Raw genomic sequence first — 20,132 nt, 5'->3', positions numbered from 1 at the left:
GGGCTCAAGCTCGTCACTTCGCCACTCAACAACAGCCAGGACAATGACTGACTAATACTAATTCTCTTGATTTTATTCATTTATTGTAGTCTATTATATCATAAGACTTGTAGAGATGTGGCAGCCTTAATAGCTATGTCCGCTATGGCCTGGAAATTAATAACAGCTAAGGTTAAGCTCTGGTTAAGCTCTGCTAAGGTATAGCATAAGTTGCATTTGAATCAGTCATTGCGAAAGCCTTATGTTCATCCCCACCACATTTTCATTTTAGTGCAAATTTGAAACGTACGCGAAGAAACGTGCATCACCTGTGAAGAGACCAATTGTATGGTGACATTTTGTTTCACACTCTACACTATTGCCTTAATATCGTCGATGTCATTGTGCACGTTGAGCTTGCAATCCAAAGATTTTTCTTTCTTCTCAACAACTTACTTTGATGGATATATGACCTTTTCGAAACGACTAATTCATTTGTAATCTCTTGCCTCCAGTAATAATCCCTGAGGAAGATATATATTGTGTACGCTGAATATGATGCCTTTAAAGACTAGTCGAAAAATTTAAAGCTGAAAAAGTTTAAAATACGAATGTTAAAACAATTATGACATATTTGGATCATAGCTTTGACGACCATAATAACGTCAAATATATAATTCAACATAAGGTGTGTTATTTTATGCCTTAAATAGGAGCTACGTGTTTTCCGCTTTCTCTTTTGTATTTTATCCACCGTCTCTGAAGCGCCTTCTCCCTATGTGCAGGGGTAGAAATGGAACTGAAAAGGTAAGGGTACCAATGATGTCAGGCCGCCCCCTTCCTGTATTTGCCAATGGTAATTTTTAGGAAGTGGAGGTACGGCATAGATAATTTTGGAAGTGGGGAATGGATCTCCCATTCACTTTTACCCCTGCCAATGCGACATTCGCGTAGAACACACTCCTGAACTCCTACCCTCTCATAGTTACTTAGCATTATTGCTTTTTAGTGGAAACTTGGCACAAGTTGGTTAGTTTTTGTTTAATATATTTAAAATTGCGCTGAAAATGTTGGAAACATGTGTTTTCATCAGAAAATATGCACATAATATTGCTAAATTGGTTATTTCCTTCCAAAATGAAAGCTAAATTTATAGCTAATATTACACTTAAGTAAGAGAAATGTTTCGTAGTTTTACTGCAGTTTTCATCATGGTATCCAAACAAGATAATTTCACGATGAAGTGACACTTTAGCTAATAAAAATGTAACAATATTTCAAATAATATCAGTTTGTATCATGGACGCCTACAGATTTGGGCAAGAGGGGGCAATTGCCCCCTTTGATTTTCGAAAAAGGTTAAATTTTATAGGCTCTTCTGATGACAAAAGTTTGAGTTAATTGCTTTCGGAAGCCGAAGGTGTTTGTTTGTTTGTTTTAAATAAATCTTTGTAAATGGTGTAGAGTTCAGAATGGATATAAGACTCTTTTCTAAGAGGAAAAAGATGGGAATAGCTTTGTCCGAATTCCGGAATCAAGCAAGTTAAAAGTAGTTCCTGTATTATCTTCTAACTTTTTCTGCACAACGCATGATATATTTGTTCGAGGTGATAAATCAAACTCGGGCGTGTTCCTTGATCTGTTAGACTTTCGTGTCGAGGCTGGAGACACTCCACCTTTTGCAGAGTTGTTTTAAGGTATGATTAGCGTCACACTAAAGGCCTGACTATTGCAGAAAACAAATGTTAGTGGAACTCTTTTGTATGGTACTAATCACTTGTCAGAACGACTCTACATAACGCCCACTGTGTTCAAACAACACATTGAAGGACGATCGGCAATGCGAAATATATTTCAAAATGAATTCAAAATGAATTGATTTCAGTTTGTGAAAAGGAATTTTAAAATGTTTTACGAAATGAAATGAAATCTTTGAGTTTTACGTCCCACGGTATGCCGGTTAGGGTAAAGGAGACGGTGATGATGAGTAATGAATGAAATGGTGGAATGAAGAAAGTGGGAGGAAACGGGAGAACCCCGAGGAAACCCACGCACACGGTGTTTGTCCACCACAAAGTTCACTTGGCGGGGGCTGGGATCGAAAAAATGTTTCAGTTAAGGAAGCAAATAAACAAAACCATTCTGTGTAATTGCTGATGCAAGTTTGGATATTTCTCGTGTAAAGCAGTTGTCAGTAGGAATTAGGCATTTAGACCAGAGTCATATTAAACGATTTTAGCGGGTACCACCCGATTTTCAGGTCCTATGTTAGTCCCTCGTTAATCCCTTAATCCCTCGTTAATAATCCCTTAACTACGAAAAACTACTCGCTCTTGGGATTGGAGAAAAATCTAAGACTACTTTGTTGATAAAGTCTTGTTATATTCAATGTACACTGTTACATATCTGTCAATCTCAATCGCGATTGAGTTAAATTTGGACTCGCGCTCAGGCTCAGGTTGTGAGCTATTTGCCCAGTGCTCGTGCGCAGAGCCGTTTGCTAATAAGAGATTCGCCTAATGCACAGTGGATTTCTTTCTGTAGTTCAGGTGTTTGGATGGTGTGACAAACATGCTTGAATTATGACTTCACATAAATTATTTGGTGTTTCTCATATCGGCCAATTATCTTTTTTTTTTTTTTTGGAAGGTGCTGGTGCAGTGGCCAGGTATTACAGAAGAGCAGAGTGCTCATGCTTTATGAATCTAAGAATGATGACTGATATAAAAAGAGGTGGTTTGTCACATGCTGACCTCAAACCTCCTAGGGCACAGAAGGATGAAAAGAATGTACAGTCACTTCTATACACAATGAAGAACAATTGCGGAAATCCTTTTCTCGGTCCAGAAGACTTGTTGTCATTATCGACTGGCATACTTGCTAGTACCCAAATTGGAAAATATATCCTAAATGCCAAATAGGAGGGGACTAATGCTTTCATCAATTTTAAACATGACAGAATGAAACTCAATGAGGCATCCTCGAAATTCCATAACCACCTCAGCAATTAAGGCTTAAGACTTTCAGTTATATGCAAACGTCCAACAAATTGAGAATTACGAATAAGGATGTTGTTTTGGAGCTGATAAGCTACTTGAAAATATGAGCTTAGTAAGTGGAAACAAAAAACGACATGAAATTAGTTCTACAACATGCATTAGGATCACTACCATGGGCTTTGACTAATTGTGACGGAACTATGAAGAAAACAAACAAGGCTACTCTTCAGAGAAACCTTGAGAAAAAAGTATCTGCTGCAGAAAACATACCGAAACCATCAGCTTGTATAATTGATGGGATGTTTTTTTTTTTTCACAAGATTAACGGAGAGCAAAAGACTTTTGACGAGATGTCAAAGAGCGTATTTGCAGCAGCCTTGCTAGCTGGATCAGACAGCAACAGAATTGACGTATTCGATGTGTACGATGATAAAACCATAAAGAATACAGAGAGGATTAATCGAGAGTCCACCTCTAGTTTGCGTACAAAAATATAATGTCCATTAAAAAAAATCAAACAGTAGAAAAGGTTACTGGCTTATTCTGCAAGTTAAACAGCACTCATCGAGTTTCTTGTTAAAAACTGGAAATCTCCCACATATCTCCAGAAACTTCATCATAAACAGTTTTATGTCACATTGAAATACGAATGCATAAGACTAACTTGTAAAGAAAGTATTACTTGTGATGATCTCAGAAAGAAGCTGATACTCGAATTCTTCTGTATGCAAAACATCCAAATGTTGATCATCCACCTGTGAACATTGAGTCTTTTGACACCGATGTTCTTGTTCTCAGCCTTTTCTTCAGTGGACATATTGGTAATTTATTCATAAAGTGTGGCACTGAAAACAGAGAAAAGTACATTGATGTGAAACGGGTTGCCTCCTCTCTGGGAAAAGATGCATGCAGAAGTCTTGTTGGTTTCCATTCATTCACTCGTTCTAATTCAGTCAGTGTATGGAATTTACATGTAGGATTATGCACCGAAGTCACATATCATCAACGTTAATGAGCTGCGGTACCAATTGTTTAGGCTGGAGAAAGGTGAAATTGAATCTAGCCAGTTGTCAGCACGTGCGATTACAATATATCTTCACGCTAAAGAACAAATTATCAGTCAGCTATCTAGAAGAGAAGCCTCGAAAAGTGTCACAACATTCTCAGTCCAGATGGCCATGAATGGTTATTCGAAGATGGCCAGCTACAAGTTGAGTAAATGAAAGGTCCTCCAACTCCTGATGCAATGGGGTTCCTGGCATGCAAATGTACCAAAGAGTGTAGGTCTTCTAGTTGTCAGTTTATTAGCAATAACATGAAATGCACACCTGCCTGTAAAGTTGAGACATGTAGTAACATCACCTGTAAATTTCAGACATGTATAAGAGCATAATTTTAACATTCAGGAGAACATAGATGAGGACGGTGATGAAAATATGTAACACGATAAAGTAGTGCATCAAGGTGTATACATGGTTCACTTAGAAGCAATACCATTTTTTTTAAAAAAAATGGTAGATAAACTTGCAAATAGTAGCATATGCATCATATAGTAGCATATGCATATGTATTCTATTTTACAGATAGAGTAACCCGTAAAATAGAGTGTGAAACCGGGTATAGTACCGTTCATTTAATACTTAGGATGCATAGTAAATTAGATACAGAAAGTCTTCCCGTATGCTTTAAAGATGATTTCAATACCTTTATTCTTTTTACACTATACAAATATTTTGGATTGTGTCAGTATATCATCATATAAAAGTATTGTGTGTGTAAGAGTAATAAATAAACAATCTTATGACAAAATATAGAAAAATAGTATATATACACTATACAATATAACATATTACTTAAAATCGAATATTTATGTACTTCGTCAGTATAGATAGGCCTATATACTGTATGTATGAGTGTGTGTGTGTGTGTGTGTGTGTGTGTGTGTGTGTGTGTGTGCGTCAGAGTGTAGAGTTTATGATTATTCTTCTACCTTCAGTATATAAGTAATAACGTCACTTACAATTACATAATCTATTCATACTAGCTGAGAAAATTTTACTTTGTATGCATGTTTGCTTCATTTTCTGTAATGTTTTACGGTATATTGCAATTGTAAACCTAGAAATACAACAAACGATAACTACATATTGAACACTACATGTTTCTGCCGAAATCAGTATCACAAGGCTTTATTTATATCTTGTAATAAAAGTCAGAGCCATATGTTGACAGCGTAATATTTCTAATATTTGAATTCTTAAAACCCTTTATCTAGCAGTGCATAAAATGAATTATTTCCGTTATTCGTAAAGATAAGTTATGATTTAGGTGTCGTTTGAAAGCTCTTGAAATGCACAACTTTATTCCATCGTGTTTTTGTGAAAATATATACTAGCTGTTTCATAGTTATTCGCCATTAAAGGTTGCGATTGAATGTGTAACAATGACATTTCTCCATCTTCAGGCACTATATTAGAAAATGGTGGCAACGATTAGAAACGTTTTGATATTAAAATGTAGACCTGGAATATATTCTCGACAATAAAGCAAGAATTAAGTTTCTATCTTGAACAATAGTGCAATTACAATCGTTTAAAATTACTACGGTGAAATCAGTAGGCGGCCATATTGGTGATGTCATATTTAAAGAAAGCTGTGCCGGACAAAAGTCCACCGAGCGGTTTTGACATGCTGGACGATGTATCTGTTCAAAAAGTATTGGTGGATTTTGCCCCCCTGAGTGGTACCATTTGCCAAACTTTAGGGGTCTGGCTCATGGACTGAACTATACACAGCTACAGAAGCCTCGGCTGTCGCTGTTGGGAGTGTAATTCAAAATTCCAGCGACTGCTTGCACAGCAGAACGTTCATTTAGTACTTCAATGAGAGTAAAACCTTGGTTACGCTCAAGAATGGAGGAGGAAAGACTCAGTGCATTGTGTACATTGTGTCCACCAAAAACATATACTTGTAAACAAGAATGTGTTCATAGAGCAAGCAATTACAAGATTCGCTAAGGAGGGTCCTCGTCGGCTAGAATTTCTGTTTAACGAACACCAGTGAATGAAATGTAGGCTAAGTAGATTATTTGTGATGCGTCGTTTTCCTGTCAATGCTATCCTAATGTCTAATCTGTTGATTGTTTTTATATGTGTTTACTATATAGTTAATGAAGATATACTGTGCTAAAATAATTGATCAGGTCAACATGAAGGATTTCGTGCATACGTCTTTTGATGCGATTGTGTGAGAGTGGGGTATATATGTATGTATGTGCGTATGTCTTGCCCCTCCTTGGAAGCAATCCTGAGGGCGCGCATGGTTTGTATCCTTATTCGTTTATATTGGACACGTGAGGTGAAATTTATGAGCTAAAATTTCGTGAGTAATGTGTTTGAGAAAATAGGCAATACAAAAAAAATATAGTTTAAAATTCCATTTTCAATAAAAAAATTATCAAAACAAATAAGAAATAAATAAAATGAATAATATATGAATTCTTAAAAGAAAACAAATATAAATTAATTAAATTAGAAAGCTTTACTCTACTAGGGTGAATTAATCCAATTACAAACAACACATGAATGGTTAAACGAAATAAAATTATAATAGTAGTAAGATTCTTCAGTCCACTGGCGGATCCAAGGGGGGGGCGGAGGGGGCGACCGCCCCCCCCCCAAAAGGTCTGGTTTTTACTTCTTGTATTTATCGTTGGAAAATAAAAATATGGTCTTTTCCCGACCGATTCAATCTGTGTGACAAGCCTAGGAGAGTCTAATCAAAATGTGTGGTACTTAATGCAGACATATTTGAAGTGTTAATACTTCTGTCCCTAGTTCCTTGAGGCGGTCACATAAGCCCCACAGGAGCAAGAATGTGATTCATTCGTTGGGTGAACAGTTGTAGGAAGGAGGGTGAGACGGTTCACTCTTTAAACTAAAAAGGTATATTTTAAAATTGTATTCTAGAAAAAGGAATTGGAAATGGAAATCGGGTCCCGAAACTTCAAGTACTTTTACCTTGAATAAAGAGAAATATAGAATCTTCAGCACTCCTTACCGAAAAACTCTCTGAATCTGAGACTTTTCGGTTGGTTACGTCGATTGTCAAATGCGATGCTTTACAGAACGAGAACTAGAGTTTAAAGTTAGATCTGAACTACTGTAGTGCGTTCGATGCTCACTCACCGGGAATCAAACTATATAACCTCATGTATCAAAGATACGTTCGCTAGCTACTACATCAACAGAGAGAGCCGTGACATTTGGGGTTCAACACGGAAACATTCGGAAGGAACCAGGGATTCATTGTGACTTTTAATGGCACTTATTCTTTTCTTGGGAAATAACACAAGCTACAAGCTGTTATATAAAAGACGAAGTCCTGAGTGAATAACTGATCGCACAGGCCAAACCGCTGAAGCTAAAAACTTGGAATTCGGGCAACAGATAAGAGTTTTTGACGTAATGTGTCACTAGGGAAGGATTTCTTGGAATTCGAAGAAAGAAAGGGGTGGTCTTCTCTCCGAATCCCTTAAGGATGCCCATATGTCGGGATCCCTTAAGGTTAGAGACATGAATGTTGATAGTTTATTTTTTCAGTTAAAATAAGCATGTATTTGAGCGTTTTTGTTACTTAACATAGAAGGGAAGGAAAAGATTTGGGGTGGTTCACTAAAATGCCTTTCGAGGTGTTTAATTTCATGACAGAGTTTTAGCTCAATCCAGTTCTATATGAAAGACAGAAGGAAGAACGCGAAATATTCTGCCACAGTAGCACGTAGGAGCATTTGCTATTTCGTGCGAGGCCGTATGTAGAGCAAATTGTGGGTTTGGGGGCGAAGCCCTACCTAGGCGAAGGCTAGTAAAACACAATTACTTGTTGTAAGCATAGCTATAATTATATTATGTTTGTAAAAACTGCATTTAAGAAATTACCTAATAGAGCTAATTTCCAACTCAGTGTTCCTAGTCTGGTCTAATGCTTTTTCTCTTTACATATTGAATTATACCACTGCAAAAGCGGTGTAGTCGCACAAAATACCCTATACAGAGCATCAGCCGAAAGGACATTTTCAACACTAAAAGTTGAAGGCATAGCTACGATCTCGGATGAGTGCAGATTGACTTAGCGGCCTGGCCCTACTGTATACGCACCGAGACAAACGTAGACTACGATTGTGTCATCGACAGATTTGCCAGTAACAAGAAAGGACGTAGATTTGAGTTTGTGCTGTAACTTTCACAGAGATGGACTGCAAAGTGACTAAGGCCGTTGTGTGGTTTCCGCCCGTCGTGGTTTTTGCCGTAATTATTTTCAACTCGTGGGTATTCCCCAAAAGTCATCAGTCTGAGTATAAAGTTGAACTGCTTGGACTTATCTGAATCGCAAACAAAATCAAGAAAGATGAACGAACTCGAAAGTTTTTGAAATTGCTTTTTTCAAAAATCTTTAACTAACAAAAGGGCACAACTACGATCGTAAAAAAAATGTGTACCGGTATATAGGCTATATTATATTTTTAATGAACAGTTATATATTATACATGTGACATTTGTTTGTTTAACGTTCCACGGTTGTGCCAGGACGGCTAAATAAGGCGTGGGCCTACTGATTATAGTGGAATCCGAACCACTACTTTCGTTCAACTGCACCCTCATCGGGAATCAAACCCGGGGTCACGCGCACCAAAGGCAAGCGTATTAGCCATTAGACCAAACGGGGTCCATATTATATCAGAGATGAAAGGAAACCAACAAGTTTTATGCACTTTATTCTGTCTTGGTAATTTCGTTTAAAGGTGAGAATTTTTCAATATTAAATTTTCATTTTTTTTTCAAATATCTGATATTGTCAAATAATATCGCCAGTCGGTATGTTTTAGGAAATATAGTTTGTGTGCTGTGATGAACGGAAACACCACTTTGGTTTTACATTTGTGATCTTTCGTTCATTTTGTTGTAGGCTTTGTTAATCTTTCAGTTTTTTCTATTTATACATTATAATGGCTTATATTGTGATTCTACATAATTTTAATTCAAATTTTAATTCATGTAAAATTTATAAACATTTCGTGCTAGATCTGACAAAATTTCTGTTGAGTTTCGGGTAAGAGAAAGTTTATTATCGATATTTTTGTTATTACATTATTTACAGTACTTTATTGAATAAATTGTGCATTTACCTTCGTAGTGATTTATATGGTTAAGGAGTATTGCAATATATTATATTTATATAGGATTTATATTCATAAATCATTTCCTTACATGTTACTGATGTAGTTCAACTTCAAACCGTCGCTCTGGGTTACTCTTAGTAGTACAGTACAAGGTTTAAATACAGTGAGGATTAGTATTATGTATTAGGAAGTGTATCTATTTCATTCTCCTGTACTTGATCTGTGCCCTTGAGTGCGCAGGTCGTATTTTTAAGGCAAAAACCATAACATTCTTTTTTGGGGGGAAAGCCACGAAATTCATGTTCGGGCAATCACTATCACTGGGAATAATCACAGAGCCACTAAACATCCTTGGAGTTCAGTTTGAATATTATACTTTTTTATTTTCAATTTTCAATTTTTGAAATCTGATACAAGCAGAAATGAAAGCAATCTGTAAAGATTGCTCTCCCATATTCTGGACAATTTGGAACTGTATGCCATATACTATTGAACATTACTTTATAATTAATTATTGTATTATTTTTACTACCAAGAAATGTACAATCATGTTCAAAATTATTGTCTCATATCTATAAATATGTTGTTGTAGGAATATAATTTCATAACGAATTCATCCGGTATTTCTTATAATGTTAGTATGTGTATAATCGGCAAATACATGTAGGTGGCAAATTTCATGTCAAACGAACAGTAAATAAGAACAATAAAACGAAAATAAAACTTCCTTGTCCATTTAGCAACATTTTGTTTTACTCATTCTAATAATACGTATTTATAATTCTTTTCCTGTAAAATTTACCACAAATATACATTTCCCGATTATATACATAGTAGACCTATCAGTATCAAAAGTACCCTGCAAAATCATTATCAAATTATATTCGTACAAGAAGACAGTTATAGATATGCGACAATCATTGTGAACATGAGTGTACATAGAAATATCATAATGTATTTTGTTATTTGTTGACACTTTGTATTATTCTTTATGCATGTATACTTTTGTTATCTAGTTTTGCGAAGACCGAATGTGTCATTTTTTTTCAATTGATGTCCCTCAATTGTTATTCAAAATATAAATGATTATTGCAAATTGTACACTCTTTCGTTAAAATGAATGCCATCGTCAATACAGTATTTTCTTTTGTGCAAGTACTGTGCAAGACAGTGCATCTGATACATTGCAGTGACTAGTGAATCATGACACCGCCATGTCTCTGAAACGAAAATGCGCATTTAATTTAAATCTACAGAAGGAATATACTTTCATTAAAAAATATACAAATTCGAGTCCCAAAATGGAATCTGTTAATCAGGTTTACCCCCCCCCCCTCCAGTTCCGCATTCATATGCGTCAGATTCTTGCAAAGTAAAATTATTTTCACCTTGAGGCTATGCTCATCTTCCAAGAAGCGGACCGCCCCCCCCAAACGAACCTTCTGGATCCGCTAGTGCTTCAGTCACAGAAAACACAAGCAATGTGGAAAATAATTAAAGAGCTCATAATGCAAACGCATATTACTCTTATAAGTAGCGTAATCTATGAGGATGTCAATATGACAAATCCAAAGAGCATTGCAACATCATTTCATGAATATTTCACAAATGTTAGACAAACTCTTATTAAAAAAAAAGATAAACTGGTAAAACTAGGTTAACGGACTTAAAACTTTAAAAACGTGAAAAATCGACATTCCTACAACCAATAACAAGGAATGAAATAGACATCTTAATAAAACAAATGAAAAAAATCAAATTCGGCTGAGACTGTTAAGTATCATGACCCGCTCAGGAGAGTAATGGTCCCGGAAGTACGATTTTTGCGCACCACCCTAGCCAGCTGTTTTAAGTTGATCACAAAATCTATATCATGGGGGTCCAGGTAAAACAAAACATGCCCTGCGGACTTCTAACCCGTTCTTACTACTACTATTATTCCTCCTCGTACTAATATTATTATTATGGGAAAGTGGAGGAATACCACGCACTTAAGATACATTTTCCAATATCTCACTACAAATCAAACAAATTAACACGAAGAAAATGTATGATGTAACTTAATCATTCTACTTTCATATTCGGTCGTTGATAGTGCTCCTTGATTTTCATAGGTTTTGTAAAAATAAATTTTGTGGAAAACGGGAAACGCGTGGTATTCCATACCACATTGGGTAATCTCACGCATTTCATCGGGTATTGGCACGCATTAGTTACTAGAGCATATTCCTTAACGTAAAGCACCAGAATCACTTTCCAAAAACTTCAGTTTTTTGCTGACGTACAGACCTGTACGATTCATTTACATATTAGTAACAGGTTTATACGATTCAGACCTATACATTTAGGCCTACTTCTAATTTTTTTTCAAGTTGTGTTCACGTTTTCCAACAACATTGAATTTCGAGTTTTCTTCTCAACTTTCCTGTCTTGGTGCTTTCTTCGCTTAGTGCACTTTCTGAATTCAGGGTTTTTCAATATTCGTTTGGTTGAAGTAGAAGTTTGTTTGTTTATTTCTGAATGTTTTTTTTTTTTTTTGGTTATTTCGAGGAGTTGCCTTGCCAGGCCAAGGGATAGGAGAAATCTGTGAGACTTTCAAAGCCTCAGTTTGTAAAGAAGGCGGTTGGACAAGCAATGGTAACTGTTGTGATGATGTTCCGAATAGTTGGTGTTCTCGATTTAGCCCTACAGAATATTTTCGTCGATAATGATTGTTCATTTTGGCGTAGGCCTATAATAGTTTGAGCATCGGAAAATAATTACTATTTACTTCTTCAGAAGTCTCTTTCATCTTCAAGTTCTACTGCTTGGAATTGCTGAGCAGCTTCAAAATCTTTTCTAAAAGTGTCCGGGTCCAAAGGACAAATACCCGCTTTAAGAAAAATCATTAACAGCTTTCTGCTTTCAGATAAGCTCTATTAAAGATCTCGGCTACGTCATATGGAGAAAGTTTTCATGAATGTAGCGTCTCAAAAACAGTGTGCATTTTTGGTTAAAATATGTTTAAAGGGAGCAAAAATGGTGAGGTCTAGCGGCTGAAGTTTGTGTGAGGTATGCGGTGGTATTGTGACCATAACAATTCCTTTCTCCTTACAAAAACTGTAAATTTCTAATGAAATATGGCTCGTGTGATCGTTCAAAATAAGTAGGACTGGATCATCTGTTGTTGGTTTCACGATAAGAGCAAAATGTTGCAGCCACTGGAAGAAACATTTTTCATTGGTCCACCCACGAATATATAGATCCAGTAGGTCCTCCTTTCTGCAGCTGACGTGACATGCTTTTTATTGGGTAGATAAACATAGGGGGTATGTAAGAATTGGCAGCTTTGTAACGGTTTTATCCTTTTCCAATGGTATTATGCTCCGAGCTGTTTTACTCCCTTTGGATCCAAAAACGCCCTGGTAATATTTTTCGATTACTTCTGTCAGGTTCTTAAAATACCTTTTCACCTCTTTTTCATTGAATGCATCGACCTTCTTAATACAAATTGTTTCAGGTTTCCGTAACTTAGCGTGGAAATTTTCTTTGAAAACAATTTCAACCAATCCTTCCCAGCAAGTCGATTTTCTTTATTTAAATTATGCTTGATATTATTAGCTTCTGCGTATTTATAAGCTACTCTGCGTAGTTCAATTGGAGACATTCCGTAAAACAACTTGGCTAAAGCCAGCAAGTTCCGCTTTTTGTGTAGAGCTGAATACAGCTAGAAGAGACAGTCCTAGCTTACAGTTTTGTTCTTAATGTAGCCTCATGTATCCCAAAATCTTTAACTCTTCTTCCGCCATTTATTGTTCCTATAGCGTTTTGCAGCTGTTCCAATGTCGATTTGCACTTCTCTGTTTGCCTAATATAGTGTAATGGCATTTGCAATAAACATAAAAAAGGAAAAGAAACGCAGCACAAGCTTTCTTGATAACTGCTTAGTGAAGGGGCAATAACACACACAATTATTTTTTTGTGTAATTATGCTTTATTTTTTTCGAATTATGCTTTATTATGCTTTATTGTTAATTCCAGTCATTGTTTTATATTAATCATGTATAATGTAAAATATTTACTATAACTTACATTAAATGTTCTAAATATCTTGTTCTATTTATTAATATTGTATATTAATATTTAATGAAATTTCTACTTAATGCGTTGTAAAGTTATATGCTTTACTCTAATCAGTTTTCGTTTCACTTGTGTGCGTCTTAGAGGTGCATATATACAGAAAGGGAAAGTACAAGATATCACCAAAAAATACAGCAAGTGCTCAAGTTCAAGAGGTACACATAACAATACAGTGTTGAGTTCTTGTGTACTATTAGTTGTTGGCGGAAAGTTTTCATTTCCTTGTTTTTCTCCACACCAACGGACTACACCGAAAAGTTTGCAGAAATAAAAATTAGCTTTTCAATGTTGCATTATGTTCTCAATTATTTTGCTTTGTAAATAATGTTTTTTTAAAAAAAAAATATTAATAAAGTATGTTAAACTTGCAGTTAAATAAAATTTTCCAAGAATTGTGTTATATATTTAAATTATGCCTTATGCTTTATTTTCTAAAATCATGCTTTATTATGCTTTTAAAATTAGTTTCTTCTGGACTCTTAAATAACCATAACCATGTTCAAGATACCAACCATATGTCTGTATTGATATTATGCTTTTTATGCTTTTGGATTGATCTAATGATTAGTTATATAAAGTACAGTCAAAGAATTTTATTTTTTTAACCTCCAAATTATTTAAAGCATAGAAGTAAATCAGTAATGAAAATAAAGTGATTAGTCATACGGTTATTATAATTTGGAAGATAAAATAAAGAAATGGAAGTAAATTCCTCCCCGGGAATTTATATTCCAGGGAAAAACCTGGGAATATTCTCTTTTTTACTTTTGTTCCCACCGGGAATATTCCCACTGCCCATCACTATATCCAGCTCGCCCAACACGTGACGAACGCACTACGCTTGCGCGAGCGCACAGGTACTCTTTTTTCAGCAGTAGTGCTAGCTCAGGGATTATAACACCACGTTCCTTTGGGGAGGAATCCAAATAGTACTGACAAAATACAAATACCAGTGGCTAAACACGGTCGGAGATATTCACCGAGGGAAATTTCGTAGCTTCGTAAGAGATAGTAATCTCCTCGGATCTTGAAATCATCACTAGTTCAATCAACTCCGTAAATATAAAGTAGAGAATCTGATATCACAATTGTACCTGAACCATTGCTCACTTCTTTCCAGAGCTGTATGTTCCATATTGGATTGAACCTGATATCAAGTGTACTGGAACTATGTTCAGCATTCTGCTAAAAAATGAGAGCTTGATTGTTTAAATAAAGCTGTAGCAGATTTTAAATTGTGTTAGCTGTGCATAACAAAAAAAAATATATTGCATATTTCAACATCGATTTTTTAAATGTGTGTGCGTGAGTCTTTATGATACACCCTTTTTTGAAAAGCGCGTAATCATAGTCCATTTTTGTTATCAATAGGTTATTCTCGTTTTTATATAATACGGCGCTCAGTTGCTGCGGATATCTTACTCTTCGAAAAATGAAGAGTGTGTTCGCTTGTATTTTTATATGCAAAACGAGACATAACTGAACGCACAAACCAATGTGACATGAATAGCATACCCAAGTAGCGTTCACTAATGTTTCTCACTAGACGAGAAAAAAGGTTGTCTCGTTTCGATTTTCGGAAAGCTTTTCTCGTCTCGCTTCGGAATTTTGCTAGTCTCGTCTCGTAAATTTATGTATAAAATCTATACCTTCATTTTTTCTTAATTTTATATAGAAGCTATAAGAAGCCTTCTGCGTCCACAAAGAGTGTATTATATTACATTTAAACCACGAAGAGTGTGTTACAATAAATTTATAACACATTTAATGCACTAGATTTTTTCACAAGTCTCGAGAAGCTTTTTGTCTCCTCTTAAAAACGAGACGAGAATTATCTCACGTTTCTCATCGTCTCGAATTTTAAAATGTACTTCTCATCTCAAAGAAAAGAAAATACGAGAAAGTTCTCGTCTAATGAACAACACTACTTGAAACTAACCTTATTATTGTCATCATCCTGTTTCAGAACTAAAGAAAGCCTAAACAACGATTCAAAAAGTCTTTTTTCTCTTTAAAAAAGACACCTTCAACGTCGTCAAAACAATTATAAGGTACAAAAAAAGCAGTTTCAAAATTTAGAAAAAGAAGTCCTGCTGTTCTATGAAAACTTAGACTGTTTCTGAAAGAATGTCCTGCATTCGATAGTGTTTATTTGGTAATTCTAGGCTAACGGGAACTCATGTTTGCTGATTACTATTCAATGTACACTTTGTAGTGAAAAGCATTTCGTTTGGAATAATGTTCTGAAATTGTACTTCGAATTGCAGTCTTTTGTGTGACCGTTGTCATTGGTAAGGAACAAACTGATTCTGCAATTTTTTTGTTAATTGTTCGTCGAATGCTGAAACTGAAGCACAAAGAGAGGAAAAACAAATAGGGTTAGTTGAATTTACCTAAAAGTTACTTCCTTTCCACAGCTGAGAAGCATATGTGAGATGTAGTGACTCCTTCAGGAAAAGGCATCTGGGAACCAAGAAGCCTATCTTTATACAAAATACTTATTTTGTAATAGTAACAAAAACAAAATGTGAACAATCCTGTAAAGTTGATGTAATTGTGGCACTAAATGTAGATGTTTTAGATGGAATAGTCCTATCACGCAACTACAGATGTAACTTTCTTAACGTATGAGTTGGCAACATTACTAGCACTCGGGAAGGGAATGGAAGCTGTCTAATCGGGCGGTTCTTAAAAATTCTTCTCCATAACAGATAGATATAAAGAATATACATTTCATAGACAAATATTTCCACTTTAACTAACCAGAAAAATAATTCCTTAACAATTATTAACAAACGAGTAAATACTGTGAGGTTAACGAAGTGAGAGGTAAAACAATAATTACTGTTGTACTCTGTACAAGTAACTATTATATAATGAAATATTCAGTCTTGCAGATGGTCTTAGGAGAAAGAAAATCTTGCAAGAATAGTATCATGTATCCAGAGGATTTAAACCTGAATAAATTTAAGAAGTTAATTTTAGTTATTAAATTTTCAACTTAATACTTCGATACATTTTCAAAACATACTAATAGCGGTTATTTAAAACGTTTATTGCTTCAATTTCCATAAAAGAATCTCAGCAACCTATTAAATTCTCCTGGATTGCCGATTTGACGGTCAAATATTTACAGTGCAAACTTCTACATTTACTATCTTTCCATTCCAATGTTTCCGCGTATGTTATATAATATCCCATTTTAACTTTCAACACATACTACCCAGTAGAATGTCGAATAAGCAACGCATTATAATTACATTCATATTCTGAGTTACAAGGTGATTAGTGTCCCTATGGGGAATTGCCGCCGGTGTGTTGGCAACTATAGTGAAGGACCTACGACTACGTCACCGAGGAAAGGTGCCTCCCTAAGTTCTTGTGTGGCCAGACGGAAAAACCAAAAAATTGAAGTGTTTACGAAAGGAAAACTACTGGAAGTAGGATGAAGATACTTGATTTAAAATCCGAATTGTAGCCTGTACACTATACCATCCGAAACATTCGACAAAGGGTCGGGACGCTGACGGTGACGATTCTTACGAGAGGATTCGCCGCGGGAACAACGCTATGGGAAAAACATGAAGTTGTGTGTCATCCTTGAAAATGCTTTTAAATTGCACAGTGTCTTGTAAAAATATACTATAATGAAAGCCAATTGCTTACATTATTACTAATATTGGCCGTCGGGTAAAAGGAAGATTGTCATTACCGGACCAACGGTGATTTTATGTTTCTTGTAACTACCAACTGTCAATATGGAAATAATTTTCTATATCTCCGTTAAGGAAGCTGGTACATTGGAAATAATTGTACTCAAATACATAGTGTTTGAACTGGAATGTGTACATTGGAAGTTAGTTATTACAGGCGGGGAAGGGTAATCTCCGTTGTCGGCAGACACGCTTATTACCTACGAAGGCAATACCGCAAACTGTAGTTCATTTCCCGATTTATTTACAAGAATGTATGAACGATCATATATCCGTCGGTCCAACCGCTTCTTCCCGACACGTCATTTGAAAGAAGATTGCTATATCTTCCTGAAGAAATGGAGCTGAAGGGAAAAAAATGCAGTAAAATTTGATGCTTTGCACAAGAAATGGTTAAAAGACAAACAAGATAACACTGTTGTATTAGGGTTATATTCATGACTATTTACTGCAGCGAAACGAAAGCGACTTTTTATCATCGGGACGACGATGAGAATTCGTATTATTATGATCCGCGGGACTGATGTTCTCAACCGCCTTTTTTTTTTTTTTTTTTTTTTTTGGCACGTATGATGTGTGTGGATACGTGCGGAAATATAGAACGTGAAATCGGCACTCCAGAAGAGACATTAATATAACATATATTTTCTACAAATTTTAATTCATGTACGTTATCCTCAATTTAAGTGTGCCTTAATATAGTTTTACCTCAATCATTCGCGTGGCAGTTTTTTGAATGCAAACATTTGTTCTCAGCGGAAGGGTATGTCAAAAGCGCCTTTGTTCTTACTGACCTGAATGTGAAGATTAGTGTCAGTGCTGCAAGACAAGAAGTGGTAATAAAGCAGCGTTTGTGAAGTATTTATTGAAAAGAATATGAAGACTTTCTGCAAGTATACTTTATAAAGCGTTTTACTTTAATAATTTGTATAGTCATGGAATAATGTTTATATTATACATACAAGAAATTACAAGTTATAAAATTTACTTTATAAACGCATGTTGTGAAAGCTTTGAGCATCCTGCATGTGAAGAGGAGTTTTCTCCGTTATATTTGAAAAGCGTAATTTTTTACAAAATAAGTTTAAAAGTGTAAGGCATTTTCATTGAAAACCCTGAGAGGCAAGTTTTTCCTTTGGTCGTTTAACTCATTTTTTTTTCGATTCTACGATTCAGTGATTTTGATCTTTTGGTTCCGGGGTAAGGGTTCGGCTCTGAGGTATAGCCCAGAAGGAGTTGAGCGATTGGAACCAAACTTGCAGAATTCATCATTCCGTCTACAATAAAAACGCGGAAAATAGTTTACAACAGCTACTTCTCATCTCCTACAGAAATGATTTTATATCATGTATAAATGGTAACACAACACACAACAAACTCACATCATGTTGTGTTCACACTCCAACATAGAGTATGAATACATCGTGATCTGCGTTTGTTATGTGCTGTATTACCACTTGTACATCAAATACAGTCATTTCTCTAGGTAGTGCAACAGTAAGAAGTATCCACGTACGCGGGACATGCGATAGCCCTATGTGATTTTCAAATCCCCCCACACATACTCATACACTAAGTACAAGGACACATTATGTTCTTCCCATAGATATAAAAACAGGTATTCCAAGGAAAACTCCATAAGTACAAGGGCAAATTTCAAGAATGCAAAAGAAGAGAGAGAGAGGAAGTACCAGGCGGAAACCCTAACGCATTAAGTACAAGGGCAACATTATTTTAACCAATATAAACCACTTCAGAAGTTAATACTTAGAATGACCTACTCAGGAGTATACAAGTGCTTATTGTTACGAGCTTTTACAATTCAGAAGGTGATATATGCTGTTTGAATTACATTGACATAAAATAATAATTCGCAACATGTGAAGAATAATTTAATTTTTCCTTTATAAAAAATATCACCAAGAAACCAATTTGAGAATCCCACCTTACAACTGTCTGCACTGACGGCCATGGGCACGAAGCAAGTGATGATTTCTAATATAATATTCAACACTCTATGTATTAATACATCTACCTTTTTATGTCACGGGTAATTTGCTGATATACTGATTTTGACTACTTATGATGGTGCAGTTTGATTATACTGATCCACAGATTAATAAAATTTACAGAAGAAATGTGTGATAATATCTTACTAGAGTAGTGTTTAAATCATAAAAGATATGGTTTATTTTTACCTGTATGTGAAAATACATTAACGGAAGTCGAACCTGCTATGAACGTATTCGTCCGTAATACACAATTTCAAAAATTTACAGAATAAATTAATATTAATATTTTAATAGACGAGTAAGTGAATAATTGAAGTACGTTGTATGTTTACGTCCGACACGGATTTGTACGTAGAAATAAAGAAATCGAAATGTAACATCCTGCACACATTGTAATTTATTTACCAAATGAACACAGTGTATAAAAAAAAGAAAAGTGATTGAGAGTATACAAAGGTAAGAGTGACGAAGCGAAACCACTGACATGCTGGTGAAGTTTTTACAAATTTCTAAAGTTGTTACAAATCGTCAGCCCAGAAGAGTTTTAAGGTATGCAGAATTATTGTTGTGCAGAATAGTAAAAGGTTCTTTAATTTGTCCATTTTATGCCGAGAACAGAAACCCAATAAACCCCTGCGGGGCATCTAACCCGTTCCTACTCCTAGTGCTACCCCTACCCCTATTTCCATTACTACTTATAGTATAGATCGGTATAGGAAAACTGCGTGAATATTTTACTATAACAACATGTGAATAATCGAAATATTATATTCTTTCTTGTCAAATGCGTATGCATATAGAAACGCATTAATGAAAGTTAAATCTATTAAACACATAATCCTCTAATATTTCTTCTTCTCTTCTCCAAAACCACTAACGTTTAAAAATGTATGAATCAAACATTCAAGAAAATAAGCTTAATATTATATATATATATATACCGGGTGCACCATTTATAATGTCCCACCTTTATAACAGAGGAACTAAGAGAGTGAGAGAAGCGAAACTTTGCACAAAGCAACTACAGGAAGGGGGACATCTATCCATGTATTGGGTAACATCACTAGGTGAACAGTGTTGCCAACCCAATATAAAGTTATGATTTTTTAAATGGAATGACCTAAATTTAATA

The 20,132-nt window shown here is 35.4% G+C and overlaps 1 protein-coding gene across 1 annotated transcript in view; it reads right to left on the bottom strand.

Annotated features, from left to right (window-relative positions):
* The window catches only part of LOC145669699 (uncharacterized), a 58,486-nt gene extending 39,109 nt beyond the window's left edge, over positions 1-19,377 (bottom strand). Inside the window, exon 1 of the mRNA XM_081737992.1 lies at positions 19,187-19,377. Coding sequence (XP_081594118.1) covers positions 19,187-19,204 — 18 coding nt within the window. The 5' untranslated portion in view covers positions 19,205-19,377. The remainder of the gene's footprint in view (positions 1-19,186) is intronic.
* Positions 19,378-20,132: the final 755 nt, after the last annotated feature.

The sequence above is a fragment of the Thermobia domestica genome, chromosome 14, assembly GCF_964235325.1.
Source record: "Thermobia domestica chromosome 14, izTheDome1.hap1.1, whole genome shotgun sequence".
In the NCBI taxonomy this organism is placed as follows: domain Eukaryota; kingdom Metazoa; phylum Arthropoda; class Insecta; order Zygentoma; family Lepismatidae; genus Thermobia; species Thermobia domestica.
The sequence above is the reverse complement of the archived record's forward strand: the minus strand, read 5'-3'. Positions and strand labels throughout refer to the sequence as shown.